At 39.2% G+C, this 22,630-nt stretch overlaps 1 protein-coding gene across 9 annotated transcripts in view; it reads left to right on the forward strand.

Annotated features, from left to right (window-relative positions):
• The window catches only part of Adamtsl1 (ADAMTS-like 1), a 914,539-nt gene that overhangs the window by 710,521 nt on the left and 181,388 nt on the right, over positions 1–22,630 (forward strand). For 5 of the 9 annotated variants that reach the window (XM_006538374.2, XM_006538377.2, XM_006538375.2 and 2 more), the window contains 3 exons: positions 3,571–3,682; positions 8,181–8,319; positions 19,345–19,395. In XM_006538374.2, the coding sequence (XP_006538437.1) occupies positions 3,571–3,682; positions 8,181–8,319; positions 19,345–19,395 (302 nt within the window). Of the gene's footprint in view, positions 1–3,570; positions 3,683–8,180; positions 8,320–19,344; positions 19,396–22,630 lie in introns of those variants that run through there. The other 4 variants (XM_006538376.2, XM_030253919.1, NM_029967.3 and 1 more) reach the window with 2 other exon arrangements.

The raw sequence follows: 22,630 nt of genomic DNA on the forward strand, positions 1-22,630 counted from the left end.
TGTGGTCCTGTCAGTTCCCACCGTGGGTCTTGGTCAGTAGCTGTTCGCCAGGGCTCCCTTTTGGGCATCCAGAGTAGAAATGCCCCTACTGCATGGTGGATGAGAAAACCTCTGACAATACCCTCCTGTCTGTTCCAGAGATTCTGGCACCAGTGGAGAAAAGACATTTATCAGGGTAACATAGGAAAGCTCACAAGCTTCCTTTTCCTCAATAGAAAAAGGGGTCGGGGTGCTTTCAGAACTATTCCTGTGGGGACCACTGTGGTCTTGATGCTGTCTTCATGTGTTTATGCTGTCTCCTCTGTTCATTAAGCTGGATACTGATGGGAGATCAACCATCTCCACCCCCCCTCTCTCTCTCTACACACACACACACACACACACACACACACACGCCTTCCCCCAACTCCATTTTTAAGGTGCTGTCAGCTATGAGCCTTTCCATTCTCTTTTAGTGTGAGAAGTCCTTAAGCTGAATCAGAAACTCTGAGATGTTGCAATTATAGGAAGAAGAGCTTAGTCCACAACATTTTAAAAAAATTCTTATTAGTATAAAGAGGTCAAAATTACATATGCCAGATGTGTTCAGCTCCCTGCACCAACATTCTAAGGTGTCAAACTGAAGCTTTTCAAATACTCTTGAGGATAAGCACGTGATGCGTGAGGATTTAGGGTTTGTGGGACGGCAGAGCTAATGATAACAAGGACTGAGCAGTCCTGAATGAAGAAAAACAGAACATACACTTTGGCTGGCCTGTCTCCATGAGCAACTGCTAGACCACCAAAGATACACATCATGTCGGCCTTATCTTTATTTTAAGTGCTTGTCTCTACTTTAAAATGAGAATTGAAGGAGATGTTATGATGGGAACGAGGACATGAAAAAGGTGAATTCACACTTCTTCATGGCACCACTGTGGATAGTGGTGGTACCATGAGAAGAATGGCAGCTTTAGAGCTACATTGACCTGAGCTCAAATTCTGTGTTCCTTTTTCTTAGCTAGACAGCTTGAACAGATCACCTAACCTCTCCTTGTAATTTAAATGTGGAAAACCCACACTGTCTTAAGATTAAATTTAATATAAATAAAACATACCTCAGCCTTGGTAGAAATGTAGTATGTGCTGACCATCACTGTCATTGTTAAATGAAGAACATGACTATGGAGAAAGGAAATGTTACGCATGTGGACAAAACCAAGCAAGGTTATGAAGCAAGAAGTCTTTATTCTTGTGATCTATTTAATCTATTTTAAAACCCCATTTCACTTGTGATCTCTCCAAATGTAAACTTTCAGCTCAGAACCGATACATAGTCTTCAGAATCTCTGTGAGACTCACTCAGGACAGCACTCTGCTGTAGCTGCCTCTTCTCCTTCCTTCACCATAATGCCTGACAAAATGCCCTCCTGTTATCCATTCCCTCCTCTCAGCTATGAAGAGTTTTATTGGTAGCATCTAACGAGCCTATAAAAGGCCTTGCTTCATTTTTTTTCCCTTTTCTCAGATCTAAAGGCAAGTGAACACCACGTAGGTATTCCAGGGCAAAGTCTTATCATTTTAACCATAGCTAGTTATGGTTTCCCCCACCTCCCACCCATCATGGGGCCAGGTTTCCAGCAGAAAGTATCCAGAAAAATAAGTGGTTGGTAGGGTACTAGCTGTCATGGACCCCTGGCCTGCCACAACTGCAGCTCTACTGCTGCTCTACTAAGGGCAGAAGAGCAAAGGAGAACCCTGGGAGAGTTGTTGCTGTGCATCGTTGAGCTGTTCCCACAGTGTCACCCGTCTTAGTGATAGCTTTTTCATAGCTGCAAATGCCCTTGCAGGAACACATCATATACCATATATGTCACATAAGGGGAGAATAAAATACAAAACAGCTCTCAAATTGTTTTTCTTCCTATTTTTCAAGGGTATTGGGTTCAAGCAAGAGTCCTCCTTAATGGCTTTCCAGCATGATAACCACATCTCTGAAGGAAGTGAAGGAGTTAAAGCAATCAGACGAAAGCTTACCAGATAATGAAATGAATGCTGGATCCCTAATTAGCAGTTAGATACCATGTGTCTGATACGTGGGACTGTAGAGGACTGTGCATCCCTCTGGTAGAGACACTACTGCATCCTCTGGTTTTGTTTTGATAGATGGGTTTATCACTGTTTACTCCAATTAGAAAGGGCCCTAAAGGTCCATTAATCAGAGTCCTGGTGTGAAATGAGACCATCTGTAGGTTCGTGGCCTTTCTTTCTTCCTAATCTCTGGCTCTCCCAGACTTTCTGGAGGAACATTTCCATCTACTTATATAAATTCTAAAGTCAGCCTAGAATTTGGCACTTGCAGGTTTTCTAACACCTTCTTGTTCACTGTTCCTATTTCTCCTGTGTCCTAGGTGTTGAGGGCACTTAATGAGATCAGCAGCAGAGAAATAGGGCCGCCTTTAAAATAATCTGAAAGGCAGCAGTCGGGATGTTATGGATGCTAAGAATATTTGACAAAGTCTTAGTCCGTGCTATTCAACTGAACCCTGAAACTTTTCTGATTATCACAAGTATAACTGGAGTAGGAAGTAATTCTGTCATTATTCCAAGAACCTCTCTTAATAATAAAACAAACAGCCCCAGCCTGGCCCAGCATTGATTGTCACATCATTCAGTCCTCCTGAAGTTCATTGTTCTGTTCACATTCGGTACTTTTTCTTCTCTTGTAGTTTATGTATGTTTGCTCAACCTTGTAGTTTTAGGAACCATTAAAAATTTACTGTCTCATATTTCCTCTTTGAAAAACAAGTTTTAATTTCCATAAGCACCAGTTTTATTTGAAAGTAGTTGCTTTTATAACTTCGTATCTTGACATTTGGTATTCTGGAATATCTACATCAGAATTGCCTAGATCTCTGGGCTTGAGCCCAAGAATTTGCAGTTAAGTAACTTCCAACTGGTGACTTAGCACATCCAGATACATGAATCATGACACTGACAGGAAGACCCATGTATGTCCCTAAATGGGAAAAGCATCTTAATCCTTGACATTTTTTTCTTTCTCAACTACAGATAGTATCTTTTATTTTCTGTAGCATATTGCATTTATGATTTCCTTAAAATAAATTGTCTTTCTTATTTTTGAGACTAGGTCTCTCTACATAGCCTTGACTATCGAGGAACTCAATATATAGACCAGATTGGCCTTGAACTCACAGAAATCCTCTTTTCTCTGCCTCCTGAGTGGTATACACCACCATGCCTTACTATATTGTCTATTTCTGAATATACATTTCAAAGACTACATGGTTCTGTAGAAATAAGGGTGAGAACTGTGGCAGAGTCACAAATAGAGATCTCATCATACTCTAAGCCATCAGCGCTGTGGAGGTAAGGATAATAAAGGGATTGTGAGAACCATTCTCTGGGACATAGTAGGATGAATGATCCTGCCTTCTCATTCAATGCCCTTATAGGCCCTCACATATCCAAGACCTCCATACACCATGCATTCTCAGCCAAGGTTACCAGAGACCTAGAAGCTATCCCTCTTCCTATCACACCCCTGACTTTCCTGTTTTGTTCGTGCAGATCCATGACTTGGGACCTGCAGACAGCACCGTCCAGTTCATCTTCTACCAGCCCATCATCCACCGATGGAGGGAAACAGACTTCTTTCCTTGCTCAGCAACGTGTGGTGGAGGTAACCGTGTTCACTTATCCTATCTAGCCTAGGCCTCTGTGAGGAAAAAGCTGGATGTTATAAGAGTGGATCAACTTCAGCATGGATGAATCTCTTCTTCTGAAAGGAGCCACTTCCTGAAGCCACCTGTGAGGTGCCCCAGGGAGCTTTTCCTTTTTCGGATGCTCATAGCACACACCTCTTTCCTTGAGGATGCTCATAGCAAACACCTCTTTCCTTGGCATTGTGGAAAGGTGGGAGTAGTGGTATCCTCTCCAACAGCAGCTTTGCAGTACAGTGCTTGCTTTCATCTCAGCCTATACTTCTTCAAGAAGCAAGTGAAGATACTTGCCAGGCTCGACCCATTAGAGAAAGTTTTATTACCAGAAAAAAAAAATCACTCCATTGTTGACTTAAGCTAGGTTATATTTTGCCTGTACCCATCACTGCACACTGAAAGACATGCATTCAGTCCATATATCCTTTGTGGTGTGTCTCTCCTGAAAAGTCACAGAGAGAATTCCTGTCCCTACACTGTCACATCCATGTCACACCCAGCGTCTTGTGTTACTAGAAAAGGTTTCTTCCTATTTCCTGATTTTTGTAATTATAGAGGATGTATGTCATATTTCTTTGACATTTTTTAGTCATTTCCTTGTAGTAGATCACTTGGTTCTTTTAAATGTTGTACCATTATAATATAATAAGTAACATAATGCCTAAATGATTTTATCATTCACAAATTCCCCTGGGATGAATACTCAATGATATGGTTACTAGATAAAGGAGTTTGAGAAGTTTTATGGATGCATTTATTACCAAAATCTTTCCAGAAAATTAATTGTGTGAATATGTTAGATTGTCAACATTTGTGAGTTATCTTTTGTTTTCCATTTTAATTGGTCTAAAATTACATATATATGCCTTTGAAAATTGGTATCTCTGATTAATTCTTTCTCTATACTTTTGTGGCAGCTGGTTGACTGACTAATTTTAAATAGTTCACCCATATTGGAATTATTTACAATAGTTAAAATCATAAATTGGGGCAAATGATTGTCTATCACTTTTTTAAAACATAAGGATATATGACATAATTTGCTGGGCAGTGATGGCGCACGCCTTTAATCCCAGCACTTGGAAGGCAGAGGTAGGTAGATTTCGGAGTTCGAGGCCAGCCTGGTCTACAGAGTGAGGAGCAAGTTCCAGGACAGCCAGGACTATATAAAGAAACTCTGTCTCAAAAAAACAAATATGTATGTATATATACATATATATACATATACATATATATGTACATATATATGACATAATTAATATATTTAGCTTTTTATCTTTATCGTTATCATATGAACAAAACACTAATTGTGCTTCTAAAAGCAGTATTGGATTTTGTCTTAGGATTTCTATTGCTGTGATAAAAACACCATGACTAAAAAGCATCTTGAGGAGGAAAGAGTTTATTTGGTTTATACATTCTGATTATACTGCATCATAAAGAGAAGTTAGGGCAGGAACCTGAAGGTAGAAACTGAAGCAAAGATGGTGTAGAAACATTGTTCCCCATGACTTGTTCAGCCTGCTTTCTTATACCATCCAGAACAACTTGTCCAGGGTGGTACTACCCACAGTGCACTGGGCCCTCTTATATCCATCATTAATCAAGTGTACCAAAAAATTGTCCACAAGAAATCAGATGGGTGTGTTTTCTTAGTTGAGGTCTGTCTTCTTAACTGACCCTAACTTATGTCAAGTTGATATTCAACCTAATCCACACAGATTTTTAACTTAAAAATAATGAGTCAAATGCCATCAAGATTGTTTGCATTTCCATACACTAGTATTTCTATAGTGGATCTAGCTGACCTTGAATAAAATTTCCTTTTTTAAAAATAAACTGCCAGGCTGAAGAAATGGCTCAGCAGTCAAGAGATTGTGATAAAAGCAAGAAAACCAGAGTTCAGAGTAAAGATGACTGGAATCTAGTTAAATACTGTGTAGATGTGGCAGAGTCAGGGGAATTCCTAGAGCAGACTGGCTATCTAGGCTGACAAATCACCAAGCTCTGGAGTTGATTGACACCTTGAGAAGGATGTGATACAGGAGCAATTGAGGATGGTTCTAGGTATCAATATGGAGCCTCCACATGCAAGTATACACACACACAGACACACACACACAGACACACACACACAGACACACACACACACACACACACACACACACACCACAAGAAAGGGAGAGAGGAAAGGAAGGAGGAAGAGAGAGAGAGGGAGAAAGAGAGAGAGAGAGAGAGAGAGAGAGAGAGAGAGAGAGAGAGAGAGAGAGAGCTGGGGAAAAGGAAAGAAAGCTCCCAATTATAATATTGTTTTATGAGAATAAATTTCTATAGATTCATGAGTCATGCAGAAAACAAAACAAACTTCAATGAAAGGTCATCTAATGTAATATTTTTTTCTTTTTAAAATGTAAACCATACCTTTCATAAAACAGCAATTCAACTGCATGTACCCTATTATCCTTTTCACACAGAATTGCTATGACAGTATAATTTCAGTAACCTTGACAATGACTTACTATTTAAATAAAGCAATTAGTGTTTCATTCTATTTCGTACCACACTGGGCCTTATTTTTCTCACATGTAAGAGTACAGCTATCCGTGGTTTTCCAGTGTCAAGCCTCTGTTCATAGGAAGTCTTCGCAGGAAGCCTGAGTATAAGCAAAAGTCCCCTTGTTGTGTGTAAGGGGTGTAGGGTCTTTCTTTCACTCCATGGACCACTCTTATGATCTCTGAGAAATAAGCTGTCACACACACACACGCACACACACACACACACACACACACACACACACACGTGTGTGTGTGTGTGTGTGTGTGTGTGTGTACTTCAAGTGGCTGGCCACTTCACCATGTGTAGAGAATGTTCTACAAGAACTCCCAGGCGAGCCTCGGAGGACACTGTCATTTGACCACACTGGTCCATTGCTTCACTCCATGACTTTACTTCCTAGTGTGTGAGAGCATCAAAGCAGAGGGCTTGCGTTCGGGAATGATGATTTCCAAGCACCATACCCTCAGCCTAAGAATTTATTATTTCTTCCCACATTTTACTACCGGATGAATTCTGTCCTTACAGAGAAACTATTCTCTGCAAAACTCCAAAGTGTTTGTCTTCTAAAACTGCCGCTTTGGAGGATGATGGAGACAAGAAGTAAAAGTGTGTTGACTTCTCTGAAATGTCATTTTGCTACTTAGCTGTTCTATAAAGCCAAACGTTAGCTGGATGTGCGTTCCTGCCCACTGCTTTTGCTTCTCTTTTTGCTTCTCTTTTTGCTTTCATCTTCCCAGTAGAATTTTTAAAGGTCTTTTTTTAGGTCTTTAATGAACAATTAACTTTTTGTGGGTGGTCTGAGAACATAGCCTCAAGCCAGGAAATCTGGCTTCAAAAGCCTCCTTCTGACTTCCTAAAACCTCTGCAAGTCTCCCAATGATTTCAATCTTGTTTCCGAATACATATTTAGTAATAACTCATCTACCTGCCAGGAAATTTGGGGGGTTGGGGAGGGTTTGGAATAAAAGGCTACAGACCTTTAAAATCCTTGCTATATACTTATTTTCACTCCAAGAGTATAAGTCTTCATCTCTACTTTCTGTAACATCTCAAAACAGGTGAGAAAGATCAAACACGTTAGGAGTAAAATTAAATATCACTCGGCAACTTTTTGGAAAGAGATTTATCAAAACAATGGAAAAGGAAGCCTACAAAGTATGAGCCAGATACTTAATCTGAGGAGGAATGACAAAGTATTTTGGAAAAAGTAAAGTTAAATACTAGGAAGGAGGGCTTGGGAGGACCTTTCGGGTTTTTTTATTTGCATTTTTTGGTATGTTTGGTTTTATCGTTTTAATTCTGTAAGGAATTAAGATTCAGGATAGCTATTATGGGGACTTTAACAGTCTGTTTACTTAGATCAATTCATTCAGGTTGAATTTAAGCAGCCTAGTAGAACCTGACTCAGGTGGGACCTGATTCATAAGTCTCCATTGTTCAAAGAGGGGAAATTGAGATTTATTTTTATTTCATTTATTCACTTATTACTTACTTTATTAATGAGTTTTGAGTTGATTCTTCCTGGCAGCCCCAGAGACAAAGAGGCAATTTAGCATCCTTTTATAATAAGCTTGGTTAAAAACAAATACTAATAGTGTCTTTCCATTATTTTTGTAATTATATTAAATAAACAAATATTTCTTGCCACAGAGTTTTATAATCTGACTATGTTCTTGTATAACCCATCCCTGTAATATAATTGAAATAATTAAAATGAGCAGATTACTTGAGAAAAATGTAGAATTTGAGTCCTATAACATTAGTGGCCCTTCCAATTATATATTTGCTTTTTCTTCGAAATAACTTAGACGTTGGGAATAATATCCTTAACTTAGCCCAGAGTCATGCAGAAGTCCATTGTGCTGACACACGCTTTAAGCAACCTGGCTGTGCTGATGTTTACAGGCTACCAGCTGACGTCTGCCGAGTGCTATGATCTACGGAGTAACCGTGTGGTGGCCGACCAGTACTGTCACTACTACCCCGAGAACGTCAAGCCCAAACCCAAGCTTCAGGAGTGCAACTTGGATCCTTGTCCAGCCAGGTCAGTCCAGTTTACCTGTTTGTGTATGATAAATCAGGTTCCCAGTTAGCTTCTTAGATGAAAGTGGATATTTAACTTAAAAATAAAGGACATTGCCCTGTCCAGCGTCCCCACCATTAGTGGCACCCATGCTCCTGGCTCCTGCTGTCTTGTGACGAGACCTTAGGGTCTGTGGATTTTCTTTCTGTAAATGTTCTTCAACGAGAAGTCCTCTCTTTCTCCTTTGATTGTCTTCACATCCTGACATCTTGTTTCTCCCCCTTGATAAAGCCCAGTGAACGAACATCTTGGTGTCTCAGCCAGTGCGATACCTTACTGTCTCACAATGCTTCCCGTTCTTTTCCCTGTCTCTGATCAGGGATGCAATCACAGAAGAATGCATGTCAGGACCATAATCAATCCATTCTTGCATAATCAATTCACACAATTAATTAGGGTCAGAGCCAGCCGCAAAACAGTTTTTGCTATCTTTGAAAGAACACTTAGCCTTTGCTCCATAGGAGCTAGGGCTGATTGCCAAGTCAAGTTTTCTTGAGGATCTTTGTAATTAAAAGCTCTAAAGAAGTAAACCTTTAACACCTTCACACACTAGTGTTTGTTTTAGAGAAGCCATAATTGGGCCCCAGTTCTTTTCAGGCTCAGGAAGCAGGCAGACTGATGAAGTGCCCACATGTGAGTAACTGTTGATGTGCAGGTGGGGAATCTGCCTGAGGAGGGCGGTGCCTTCGCTTGGGGCTTCAAACACTGCTGAGTGATTCTTGGCAGTTGTACTTTTACACACCCACAACTTCCTAGAGAGCATCCAGGAAAACCTTCCTCCACAAAAGCAATCACCAGTTCACAAATAGCAATGGCCAAAACATCCTTTCTTATTAGCGATTTCTATGTCATATTTTCAGTCAAGTCTTGCTAAGTATGTGTACATGAAAGAAAAGTTCTGAAGAACTAGGCTGCTACATGGGTGGAGTAGGTGGAGAATGGTCTCTCGTACATTGTGAGAGATGCAACTTTTGTATTCCATTGCTAACTTATGTATGCTTATGTACTTAAGAGTTAAGAGTATGCTTATGCTCTTTCTACCATGAGTTCTAAATTATATATGTGATTTGAACTTACTATTAATAATTAATGTTTAGAAACCATAGACATAAATGTAAACTCATTGAAGGAGCATAAAGAATAGATACTTTATAGCTTGACATTCTAGTTTAATTTAGCTTTGTGTTTACATCAGGGTATTGGATAGTAAATGTTAGGTGTAATATAAAAGTAAATAAGGTATTAAATGTTTGCTTTGTTTGCTTTAGAAATATTGAGCAGTTGAAATATTTTTAACTATTAGTGAACCTTATTTTGGAAATGATTCGATGTATACATTTTTATCCATCTCTATAACAGGAAAGAACAGATTTATCCCAATTCAGATGAGCGTTCATTATTCCCAGCTCAGTCACAGAGAGACTAAAAGCTTCACCTAGTCGTGTGAAATTTTATATGTTCATTTCTAGGAGAGATAGATTCATTTCCCCACAGTTCCATTGAGCTTTTCCTTGCTTGGGAAAACATGCCTTCAGTGAAGAGATAGCTATGAAAGAGGGCTTGAAATGAAAGCACTGTTGTTAACAATTGGAAGAAAATGTTTGTAATGAGAAGAATTTATCCTTTGTTTCCAGTCTCTGATCTTTACCCACTCTTCTCTGTGGGAGTAACATTTTTGGCCCATTTCTTATTGTCCAAAAGCAAAAAAAAAAAAAAAAAGCTACATTGAAAGGCTGCCTGTTCAGTCTATATTCTGTGTCATTTTAAAATATCTAATATAGCACAGGCATACATGTTGGGGACAGGTGGCTATCAAAAAAGAAGAAAGAAAAGGGAAAAAGAAGATGGAAGCTCATATCAGAAGCTACTTCTTATTGAAGACAGAATGAGACAAAGCTGTAAACATTAGGACTTAGCAATAGGAGATACTTAAGGAAAGTGGCTTATGGGGTGTGGGTCTACAGCCCAGCTTTAAGTGCTCCTGTGGAGTTCGTGGAGCTATTTTGTGTGCAGCTCTTCTGAATTCCAAGAGAAAATGAGAAAGAGTGGGCTCAAAGCAGACGGGAGAGACTTTCTAAGATGGGTCTTTCTCACGGACAGTGGGATCAACTCACTGAGCAATGCTTTCTAACTACTACAGATTTAAGGGTGCTATATTTATCAGAAGGGATGCAATGCCATTTAAACTACAACTTTGTGTCCAAATTAGAAATCCTCAAAGGGAAAACAAGGGAATTCTTAGTAAAAAAAAAAAATCACACATTTTTTTTTTACATTTTGAATATACTTTATTATGTTCCTAAACAAATGTAACTTTTTTTTAAAAATCACACATTTTTAATTCCTATGTTGTTACATAAAATATTGTTATATATAGTCACTGAAATCTACATTTCCTGTAAATCCTGGGGTCTGGAGCTTATTATACTAAGTAGAAGCAAACTCACATTCAGATAAGGAGTTTGAGTCTTGTTCCCTTTCAAGATAGAGCTATCCCATGAACACCAAAAATGACACTAAATAGAGAGTAGATAACAGATCTTGTTGCATAAGCATGAATCCCCTGCATCCAAGTGCAAAGCTGAGCACAGCCAAGTGTGCCTGGAAGCCCAGAGTTAGCATAGTGGAGACAGTAGGATCCCTGATGCTTGTTGGCCTCCAGCCCAGCTCCAGATTCAAGGAGAGACTCTGCCTTAAAGGGCTAAGGTAGGGAATGATAGAGCAGGACATGCAATGTGGTCCTTTGACCTTCCCTCCTATATCGGCACAAGGACACATGCACACGCACATGCATTTAGTAAGGTCACTAAATAATTGTTCAACTTTTAAGCCTTGATATTTTCCCTCTGAAATGCCCCACTCCTTACTGCTGTCCAGTCTCAGGAGTCTTCTCTTCTTTTCTTGTCTGCCTTCCCATCTCCTTTTTAAGATTCCCCTCGCCCCCTTCCCTTGTTTCCTGTTCTTACACTCTTCAAAACATCACATCAGCCAGCTGCCATGGCTACAGATGATGCAGAACAGACAGTGGACATCTGGCCTATTCTCTTCAAAGGATTTCTATGTTTTTTATCACTTTCTCTGCTTCTAGATGTTAATTTTTAAAATGTTGATATGCTAAGAGGCTATAATGAAAATAGTAAAGTTCAGCCAAGCTCCCCAGTGCCCAAGAGAAGCAGTTCCTGCATTTGCTGTATCTTTTTGATCTTGTCAATCGTACGTAACACAGATGGGATTCTACTTCACCTGGGAGTCAGTGATCCCTCATCCTTTGTTTCCTCTTCTAAAAGCCAGCCTCAGCACCCATGGCACTGACGTGCTGCAGAGGCAGAAATACAGATGGTTGCCCTGTCTATCCAGCAGAAGAACTTACCCTGCTGTCTGCCCGTTCCTCTCACCAGAGCTTCATTGATCTCTGTGCATGCCACTTAGCCAGTCATTTTTATGAAGTGACAAAATATTTAGTTTCCTAGCCAAAAGTGGCCCTCTAAAGGGGAGCCAACACTTAGGACTAAGGAAAGGAAAGGAGAGGTCTAAAGATTTAATGACTCTTTCCTAAAAATAGTACTATTTTTTCCATTGGCGATGCAGAGCCATGATGTCACAGGTTGATCACGTGTTCTTATAGACTCGGCTCTACAAGTGCCCTAACAGTCCAACTTGGGTGTTCCTAGAGTCTAAAGACACTCCACTCCTGCCTACCGGGTATCTACTACATGCTTAGTTCTCAACTTCGTGTTTCTATTAGTTATAAGAACAAGCAGGTTCTGTTCACATGTCAAACCTGTCATGTGTCTGCCTTGCCATATTGTCACTCCTCTCTTACACCAGGGGAAGCTTTGTTGAAATTTGTGTAGCAGTTCATGCTACCTTTGTTGCTTGGGTGGAAGGCCACAATTTCTATGTGGCCAGAAAGCTACAAAGTTTTTGCTTGTGGTTAAAAAGCAAGTGAAAAGGAGTCATTTACTCATCTAATGAGCACTGTGTGTCCTCAGGGCAGCTTGAAATATAAAGCATGCAACCTCTGACTGTTTGGAGTTGGTTGGTTTGTATTTTTTTTATTTTGTTTTTCCAGCTCTATATTAGTTTGAACACACACACACACACACACACATATTCTAAATCATATAAATTATCTAAATCATATAAATTATCACTGTCTAGAGAGCAAATTTTGAAAAACGGGTCTCAGATTTGAATCCTAATGTAACTATTAAGAAATACTCTGCATCTGGAAAGACAGCGCATGTGGGAGGCAGAAAAAAAAATGGATTCTCATGTTTATTAGGTGCCCAACAGCAGAGCCTTGTAGAGGAATGAGAGCTTTGGAGTGATACAGGTTGGCTGGAGGCTACTGAGCTGTCACCTACAAGTTGAACAGCCTTTGGCAAATTATTTATTCTCACGAAGCCTCAGATTTTCCTCCTGTGAAGTGACAATAATAACAGTTCTTATGTTGTTAAAGTTGTCACGAGGGATAAACGCTATGATGCATTTAAAGAGCTTAGTGGAGGACCTGATACATAAGAAACACTCAACAAACAGTTACTGCAGCTACGACTGAGACCAAGACTGCTAGTAGCTAATAGATGTTGCCTGGAGAAACTGCTCTTCAGTTGTCTTTTTTAATTCATGAAAAGGAAAAATGGAATTCTAAAATTCTCTGAGTCCAGAAAGTAGTTCTCTGTGGGTGGTTCTGGGTTGTCTGCGAGACAGTTCCTAGGAGAACATCACCTTGAAGCTAAATCACATTTTTTGGGTTTGTAAGATATAGATTGGGCTGTGCAGACTAACTCCTGAAGTTTCAGCTCACAAGTATCAAGGACAGTCTTGACATGAGCAGCTGTGAGTCCTAGTCATTCAACCCATAAGAGGTTGTGCTGCCTGTGTTTTCTAAAAGGAAAGCTCTGTTTAAGGACTAGAAAATGGTTGAGTTATTGAACAAGCAAAAGAAGTGAAAGTGTCCTAAATTATGTACATCTTAAAGTACATCATTTTGTTGCAACGAATGAATGATTCGGGAAGGTAACGCTTCCATCCGACCAGCGTCATTTAAATAAGTGGTAAAAAAAAAAATAAAATTTCATTTCTGCTTTTGTGGATTTATATGGGATAGCAAAGCAGAGCTGTGCTTCATTTCAGAATGTGTGAGCAATTCTGAGAATTATAGAACCAATACCTGCAGACACACTACCCACTACCTGACAGTGAAATCATTGACTATACCTATAACTCCATTATCAAACTATTCATTTCTTCTGTCACCCAGTTCGTACTAACAGTAAGCTCACTGCATGCATTGCCTTTAAAGGTTTTAAAACATGCAATTAATTATTTATATAATTCCTTTAACTACCTTAGACTTACTAGGAAAGGGAATTTCATCATCCTCATTTTTAACGTCAACCTACCACTACGTAAGGCATTTCATTACTTAACATCTTTGGTTTCCCACCAGGAAAAATATAACATTTCTGCCGGGTACTGTGAGGATTCTGTGAAATAAAGGTAGAATCCTCCTAGAGAGGTGCTAAATACTCAACAAATCACAGCTACTGTTAGTAAATGGAGACTCAAGCAACTGAACTGACCTGCCCAAAGTCACTCCATTACAAGGTTTTTAAGATGCTCACATATTCATTACATCAGTTTAGTTTTATATTCCCTGTGGAGAGAGTAAGCAGCATTCTCAAGTGAGGCTCCATCAAAGCAAGCTGGGGCTTGAATCTAAATACTTCAAGTTCTACAATAACTGCAATGTCTCTCACCCAACAGAAATGCGGCTCTGATACCATCATCACCCCAGTAACCCTGTCCTTCGTGTTGCCTTCAGCAGGCTGGGAGGTCTGCTTCCAGCGCAACATAGAGCCATTTCAATACAAGTTTGCATGCTTGACAAAGTGAGCAGAAACCCAAATGAAGCAAGCATCATCCATGTATTGATGTCCACTAAAGACGTTTTCTGGAGTACACAACAAAAGTGGAAAATAAACCCTAACAAAATGATAGTTCTACTTACTTAAAAATAATACAGAAATGGCATTTATTAATGTGAAGAAAGAAATGTCAGAAATATAAATTGCAGAGTTTCTATCATTTAATCTAAGATGCTAAAACTCTTCAGTGGTTAGTTTTATAGTAGAAAATGATTTTTTTTTTTTTTGTCTGAAAGACAGTTTCACATCGTGCCACTGAATCAGGATTCTTGATTCTGGATCCCTTGCAACCCAGATATTATTAATTGATACAGATTACACAATAATTTGACAATGTAGTTTAAAAAGAAATAGGGGCTACTAGATAAGACATTTTCTCAGTTCCAATTTGACTTTATGTTAGGGGTACTCATTGTTTCAGAACCTTGGCAGGTGTTATAGAAGGAAGAATTTAGACCATCTTAGTGGTTATCAAGCTTGGAGCTCAGCAGCCAGCAGACAGGACAGGCGAATGCAAAGTCTACAGGCCTGAGTTTCTTGCCTTCTCCCTTGATCTTAAAGTTCATGACTTGTTCATGACCACTTGCATTTTCATAAGATGGTAGCAAAGGTACCAAGGTCCAGTGCTCAAGGTTGCAGCAAGAACACTGACATTCAACTTCATAGCTCCTTGTGTGGCCCTTCCCTCACTGGGCCCTGATCCTCTGTGCTCTGCCTCTCAAGCAGAAGCAAAATGCTTGAGCCTTCTTCAACATTTCCTTAAATCTCTGTAGTATTGTTTCAGAAGAAGGTGATTTCTATTACTGCCTGGAAATCATCTCGAGAAGATGGAACCTCATAGTCAGAATACTATAGCACCTGTAACTTCATTCTTGGGGAAAACAAAACAAAACACTGTAGTTTCCTAGTCTTGGAAGCTTAGTTGTTTGGTACCATGGGGAAGGCAAAGAGGAGTCAGCTAAACTCTGGGGCCCAAATGTGCCCCAGGTAAGTTGAGTTCCACAATTACAAAGCAATATGACGCCTAAAACATACATGAGATGGAAAATACAGAAATTTCGGTGAAGCATCCATACTTACACAGGGAACGCAAGGATGCTTGCTAAGTTACACAAGCGGACCAGCAGCACTGTTTTACTGTAAGGTAGCCACAGGGGCAAAGAGAAGAAGCCAAATGGTGGGTGGGTGAGAGAATGACAGTACCTTAGAAAGGATAGCAGTCACAAGAGAAGCAGCTTGCAAAAGACGCCATGTGGTCCATGCAGCGGTCAGAAACCAGAAAGAGGATGTGCAATGAGAAGAGACAAGAGGCCCTGATACATTAATTGAGATGCTCCTCTTATGGTTCATGTCCATGGAGTGAATTACATTGGGATTTTTCTTGTAAAGACAGACGCATCACAATACTCGAATTCCCCACTGCATAGTGTGTCTCTGATTCAGGCTAGGCTTTTAAGGCCATGGCTATTGTTCAGAAGTTGCAACTTAGATCATTCCTGCACAAAGCCTCAATGATATTTAGGTGACACGTGGAATTAGAGGTGATAACCTCATTTAATTCATTTACCTTAATTCCAAATGCTCCCATCTTATACTTCAGTACTCTAATTGCCGAGCTTTGTGGGAGGCAATATGTTATTTTAGCACTTACAAAACAGGAAGATTTTTTCTTTACAGCAAGGAAAAATAACCCAACCCCTAGGACCCAAACAGGGTTATAAGGTATTTCCCTACTATATGTGTGAGAGAGTCTACATACATATATATGTATAGACACAAGTTTCCTTATATGTGTACATGTGTATACCTGGGAACACATATATACAAGTTGAAAATGATATTGTAGATGAAATGTATATATATATATATATACATATATATATATATATAAATTTTCTAATGTTGTGGGCTTAATGATATATTCTACTTTATACTTGTTTTCTTTCAGGTACTGTATTATTAAAAATGGCTCAGAGTGTTTTATAAGTTTGTGTTCTATGTAATATTTCATTATAAGAACTTGTCATGACAAGATAGCATCAGACAGTTGAGAAAATTGTGTGCTTTGGGTAGATTAGGTGGGAAGGGACTCTCACTTTCTTGTCCTCGGCTTCTGTTCTCAACAGCCCTTACAGCGAGTTTTAGATGGAGCAATGTCGCTACCGCTGTGAAAATACACAGGTGGTCAGGGTTATTGGAGCTATGGAGAATGAGTAGTTTGCTTTTCTATTTTTCCTTTGTGATAATTTTGTAAATCATGTTCACTCCTCCCTCCTGTCCATATATGGAGGGGCATATATAAATATAAATGCACAAACACATTCACATTACACTCAAACCAGGGGGGGGGGGGACGACAGACGGACGACACTCTCATCAAGTCCCTTAATAGCTTCCCGTTCCAGCATCCCTCATGATGTTCTCTTTATCTGAGAGCAGATACAATGTGTCTTAAAGGTAAGAAATGAGCAGAGCATCTTAGGCAAGATTACCTTCCCCTCCATCACAGCGCAGGCAAACATCAGGGCTGTGGCCAGAGCTCCTCCAGGAGGGAGCAGAGCCTAGGCTCAGGAAGATGCATTTGGAGGCTGGACAGAGCACCATTGTTTGGCTATAGTTCTGTTTTCACAGGTGCCATGGAGTCATTTCGAGTCTTCACCATGACCCATGCCACAGAAAGACAAACAGACCTATAGTTTTGCTGGAACCAGGTTTAAAGCTTCTTGTTCAAACACAAACATGACTCCTAAGTCAGCCCAAAGCAGAGTCCAACATCCTGGCAGCTCTGTGCTCCCCCATCTATCCCCTCTCTCCAGTTCAACTCTGTCTTGTTCAATGTTACTGTCTCCATTTCAAATATCATCAGCTGATAAATCAGTTGAGAGAGACCTGCAACAGCTCGTTCTCATATTGAAGATGACAAATTATAACCATAAATTTTTCCAGAGGACAAGGCAATGGTATGCGTTTCTGCACTTAGAAATTGATATAGAAATGAATAGATACAAGGGTTAGGTGAAACCTGACTTCAGACTATTTGACTTATAGCCTAATTTGCTTCTATTAAATAGTAGTATATATCCAAAGCTTTGAAAGACTTTCAAGACATTGGCATTCTTTGAAATATTGTCATTTTAAAAGAAAAATTCTCTTGATTATTAGATGCAAAAAAATATTTAAAAGGCATATAGTGTTTCTGACAACAACAACCAAAAAAAAAAAAAAAAAGCAGGAGTAAGCTTTTATTGGAAGGTAGAAAAGAATGGGATATTTAATTCCAAAAGCAAGGACAAAGCAGCATTAATATGGTAATCATTTCATTGTTGTGTTAAAGATGCATGCAATTCTAAGCATGCCCACAGCAGCATCACTCTCACGAGCATTGTGAGGCAAATGCGCACAGATGTGCTCACTCATTTACATACCATGAAAATTTTATCAGAGAATGAATTTAGTATGTCAAATAAATAAACACAGAAAATGCCCCTCCATAAAGTAATTAAGCAAATAAACACTTCACCCCAGGGAATCTATCTTCACAACCTTGTCTCTCTTGTCTCTGAATCACATCTAAATATTCTCATGCATCTCATCCTATTTTAGTCAGGGTTTTAGGGCCTTCCAGTAAGTCCTCATTTTCTTTCTTCCTTTTCATGACCTTCAGCCAGTGCTTTTGTTTGTTTTGTTTGTTCTTTGGTTTGGAGGGTTTTTTTGCTATCTGATCCATACTAAGCCCAACCCAATCTTTCTACTCAAAAGCTTAGATTTGGTAGCTATATTTCTAAAAGTATAAATCATCCCATGTCAAATGATGGGGTCAAAATGAAAAGCTATTTATTTAGAGATAGGTGTAAATATACTGAATATATGTTAATTATTATATAGATGTGTAAATATATACATAGGCATCCCAGAAGTACAAACAGAATATACAGATCTCTTTAATGTTCAAGAGAGGGGCTCCCTAGCACTTGTCATATGGAAATAAACCATCTTTTGTTTGTGCCCTTCCGTGTTCTTCATCTACACTGAACACTCTTCATATCCCACTCTTGCTGGAGGCTTGGCTGCCCTAGCCCTCTTCTTCAAGTAATAAGACATTTTTCACCATCCAGGGGGAGCAGTCTTCAGCAAGTCTTACCAATGGGACCTATTAGTTGAAATCAAGAAATTTGGAAACGCAGTACACTAGAGACCTGAAGATCTTCAACACAGCCCATGCTTTCCTTTCCTGTGCATCCTTCAGCCCGCAGTATATAATGAACATCCTTCCTCATGGCTCTTTAGCCATTACTCGGCCTCTGAACCTCACAGGGTTTCCCAAAGTATTAATGGCAGCCACAACAGTCACAAGTATCATAGTAAAGCCGTTAATACTATATAATCTTTATAAAACACAAAGGCACCTTTTTGTGACCAGTTGCATCACTTCGTTTTGGTAGGGAGTTCGCTTTTGCTAAGCATTGCTTAAAACATTTGGTAGTTCCTCCCTCCCCTTTATGAAACATCCAAGTGGCTACTCTCCAGGTCTTAGTAAACCTTTAGATCTGCCAGAAGTAGAAGCCTGTTTGCTGATGTATGCTACAGTCTTGTCAGTTCTGTGGTCCATAACCTCCTGCTTCCATAGCTTTCTCTTTCATCAAAAGTGAGACAGTAACTGTAATTGCTCCATGGGCATCTGGAAGTAACATTAATAATGATGATAATAATAATGACCTCATAGGATGGGTAATTTGGGGGGATTAAAGAACATTTATAAGCTTATTGTGCCATAGCTAATGATGAGGTGCCAAAGTTTCTCACCATCTCCCTTTCTAGTGGTATTTCCTTTTTGGATCAGAGGACTAATTATAGAAAATAGTGTCTTCAAAGGCCTTTCCCCAGCCTACAACATATGCTAGCATAAATATCGAACTGTTTCAGTGTTGTTTCCAGAGATGATTTATGTATGTTGTTTTGCAATTGTATAAAAATGTATATGATGTAATCATTTAGTGTTTATTTTATTGTGTGTACCTTCTACTCAGAGGGTTGGCATTATTGTTCCTCACAGTGACGGATACAAGCAGATCATGCCTTATGACCTCTACCATCCCCTTCCTCGGTACGTAACTCGATCATCCTGACGTTAGAATTAGCACACCGGTCTCCTGATGCTTTAGTGTGTCTATGTAACAATGCAGAGCCGTAGCTTCTGTGCTTTTCTGTAAGTAAGATGGAAGATGGTTGATTCTGCAGATCCACTCTGAGTTCTCCTCTTGAGTAATCCTGGCCGGCTCAGACGCTAAGCTTGTCGTTCAGAAACCATTCTCGTAGAACGGTATTTCACTGGAGTGGACACAAGAACTCACTCTAACTAGCTGCAGTGTGTCCGCTTCTGCTGCGTCTTTCCTGCACTCCCCTTTTAATTCCCTCTCTAGCTCCTTTTGGTAGAAGCCTGGTCATTACAGAGCCATTGCTAACTTAAACAAACACTGTCTAAAGTGTAATCACAGCACCGTGAGTACAAAATTCCAGACAATGGGGTTTTTCTCAAAGGGGCTTCATGTGCCCTTTTGTATTTTGGAAAAAAAAATTATAATTATCTAAAGGATATTTCATATTCTTATTGTTCAGAACATTTTACAGAGTAAAGTTGTTAAATACATGAAGATTAATTGCTGCATTGTTTTTGTTAAAGTATATTTTAAAGACTAGAAAAAGGAGTATCCAAATGTTTCAAAAGGATGTTTCTGTCTTTATATTTGTGAGAAAACTGGAGTTGCTGAGAAAAATCTAATAAATAGCTGCCAGTTGTATTGCCAGCCATATCGGAAATAGCTCTGCAGGTAGCAGAAATTGGAATTAGCTTTAAATGGCTTTGCTGTTTTCTTTACTAATTTGGCTCCCAAGGAATCAGCTGCTGTTTAGAGTCCTGGGTTTCTATGAGACCAGGAGCAGGTAACATAATCTATAGGAGTTTGCTAAAGCTTAAACTAAAACATGCAGAAAAATAACTGTGTTTTGAACAGCAAAATTCAGTCAGTTTAATTGATAGTCTCTAAATTCACAATGTATTAAAATCTAATTAGATGCTAATCCAACTCTCCATGAAACCTCAGTCTCTTAGTCCTAGCTCAGCAACCACACCCACAACCTAAAGAAGTAAACATTCTTGTTCACACAAATATGCATTTATAAATGCATAGACAGGTATTTAAATGTTGTCCAGTGAAAATTTTCCAGTGACTGACAGGAGACCGTCTGGTCTAGTAGCTATGTGCAAAAAAGGAGATTGATTGACACTAGATACTATTGTTGAAAAATGTGTCACTAAATGGCTCTCTCACTGGTTCCTGGCTCCTGCTATGCTGTAACTCTACTGATAAAGACAGTAAAAAAAGACCTCAGAATGCTCTTTAGGTATCATTTTCCAGAAGTCTTCTCCTTGATAGTGGACAGAAAGAAATAAAAATAAATAAATAAAATTAAGCCAAGATCTCCCTTGATTTCCATTTCTGGGTCTGTAGAATCAAGATTCCTAGGGTGTGTGCCTTGTTTGTATGGAGGAAAGCCATGTATTTTAAAACAAAGGTAAAGTTTGGTGTCAATGTGAACAACCTTGAGTTTATGTTTGTCCTCTCAGGAAGTCCTAGATTCATGTCATCTTCTATGATTTTTCTTTTTCTTTTTAACCCTTGTGCAAGTAAGCCTTTCATATGATTGTCTTGACTTCTTATAGACTAAAACTTCCCTCAAGTGTCTAAAGTTTAGTGCTACCTCAAATGCCCACCATCCCACTTGCTGGTTTTGTGCACCATGTCCTGAGTATTTATTTAATGTGTTTATGCATCTCTGCAGAAAAGGACCAGTCAGTTAGCAAACAGGCTGCATGTTTTGCCCCCTCACATTTCTGTTTTCCAGTTGTTCTGAAGATACAAAATCGGCTTCACTAACAAAGCTTTAGTAAATGGCCGCTACTTCTATAAATGGGGTCTCATTTAACAAAACCAAAGTTCAAATGGTTCTCAAAGAGCAATACCTTGATAACTGAGGCAGAAAACTTCACTATTTAAGACAGTTAAATTTTATATTTCAGATAAATATAGATAAAACATACAGTTAAAACATTTTAGGTTGTTCTTTCTTCCCCTCTGCCTTCAAGACAGCATAAATCTCAATGTCACAATATATCATGATGAACTTAATCTTTACTAACAATGAGCTCATGTCTCTTTCTTTACATACTTTTTAATTTTGAAAAATCCGTAAACTAAATGTAGTGTGGATTTAAGGCAATTAAAATCAAAGATGTATAAATGTATGGCACGTCAATTCACTTAATAGTCTTTTAGGACAAGATTCTTGGATATATCTTTCTTTATTCGTAATATTCACCTTGGTCACCATTTTAATATCTCTTGACAAAAGAATGCCATCTCTCATCTTTTGCTAGACCTTAACATACCTAAATATATTGTGCTTTAAAACTCCCCATAGCCCCTATTATTATGTGGGGAGTCACATGATACTATTTCACATACCGACCTGCATCTGTAAGCTCAAGTCATGCTATGAATCTGCAAACTCGTGTTCTCCTCATGTATCTTGCTGGGATCAGTGAGAGGGAAAAGAGCTCACACAATCATTAGTGAAGCTTCATGGTTAGAGCAAGTGTTGAGACAGAAATTAATCACTCTCCCTTTCATAGGAGGCGCAATTTCAAGGTCTTAGAGTGCCAATTAGAAAATGTTTTCCCTTATGGAATTTCAGTCATCTAGATGATTAAATATCCATCAAAATATTGCTGTTTCACTGTCAGATTAAATGGAGCATGAGTATATATTTATGTATTCGGGCCATCTTCGGTCTGAAAGAGGCCTGTTCTCCACCTCGGGCAGGAAGTCATGCAGAGCTCTACCTGGAGGAGAATAGAGCTGTCTTATTCTTTTGCAATAAGAACTCTGCAAAGGTTCTTCATTCCCTTGAAATAACTTTTATTCAATCTCCTAAGGGTCAGAAAAACCTCAGTTTTCCCCGTAGTAACATTTTTTGTGTGCGTTCTGGGAGGAAATGCACTGAATCTCGCTGTTGACAGTGGAGACAAAGGCACTTGCCTAAACCTGAACAGTGCAAACAAAATGTAGTATAAACTCCTCTAACATGGGAGGCACACATGATTATTCTGGCTCCTTCAGAGGAGGAACCAATCAAGGCCACAACATATGTGGAACTTACAGAATAATGACAGTCTCCACAGGCTGCCTGCTGCCTGTGCAATACTTTAACATATAGCTAATAAGTGTGTCAACTCAGGGTTGTTTGGGTTCTCTTTCATTAAAATTAGATCTCTTGTGATT

The sequence above is a fragment of the Mus musculus genome, chromosome 4 (genome assembly GCF_000001635.26).
Source record: "Mus musculus strain C57BL/6J chromosome 4, GRCm38.p6 C57BL/6J".
NCBI lineage: Eukaryota > Metazoa > Chordata > Mammalia > Rodentia > Muridae > Mus > Mus musculus.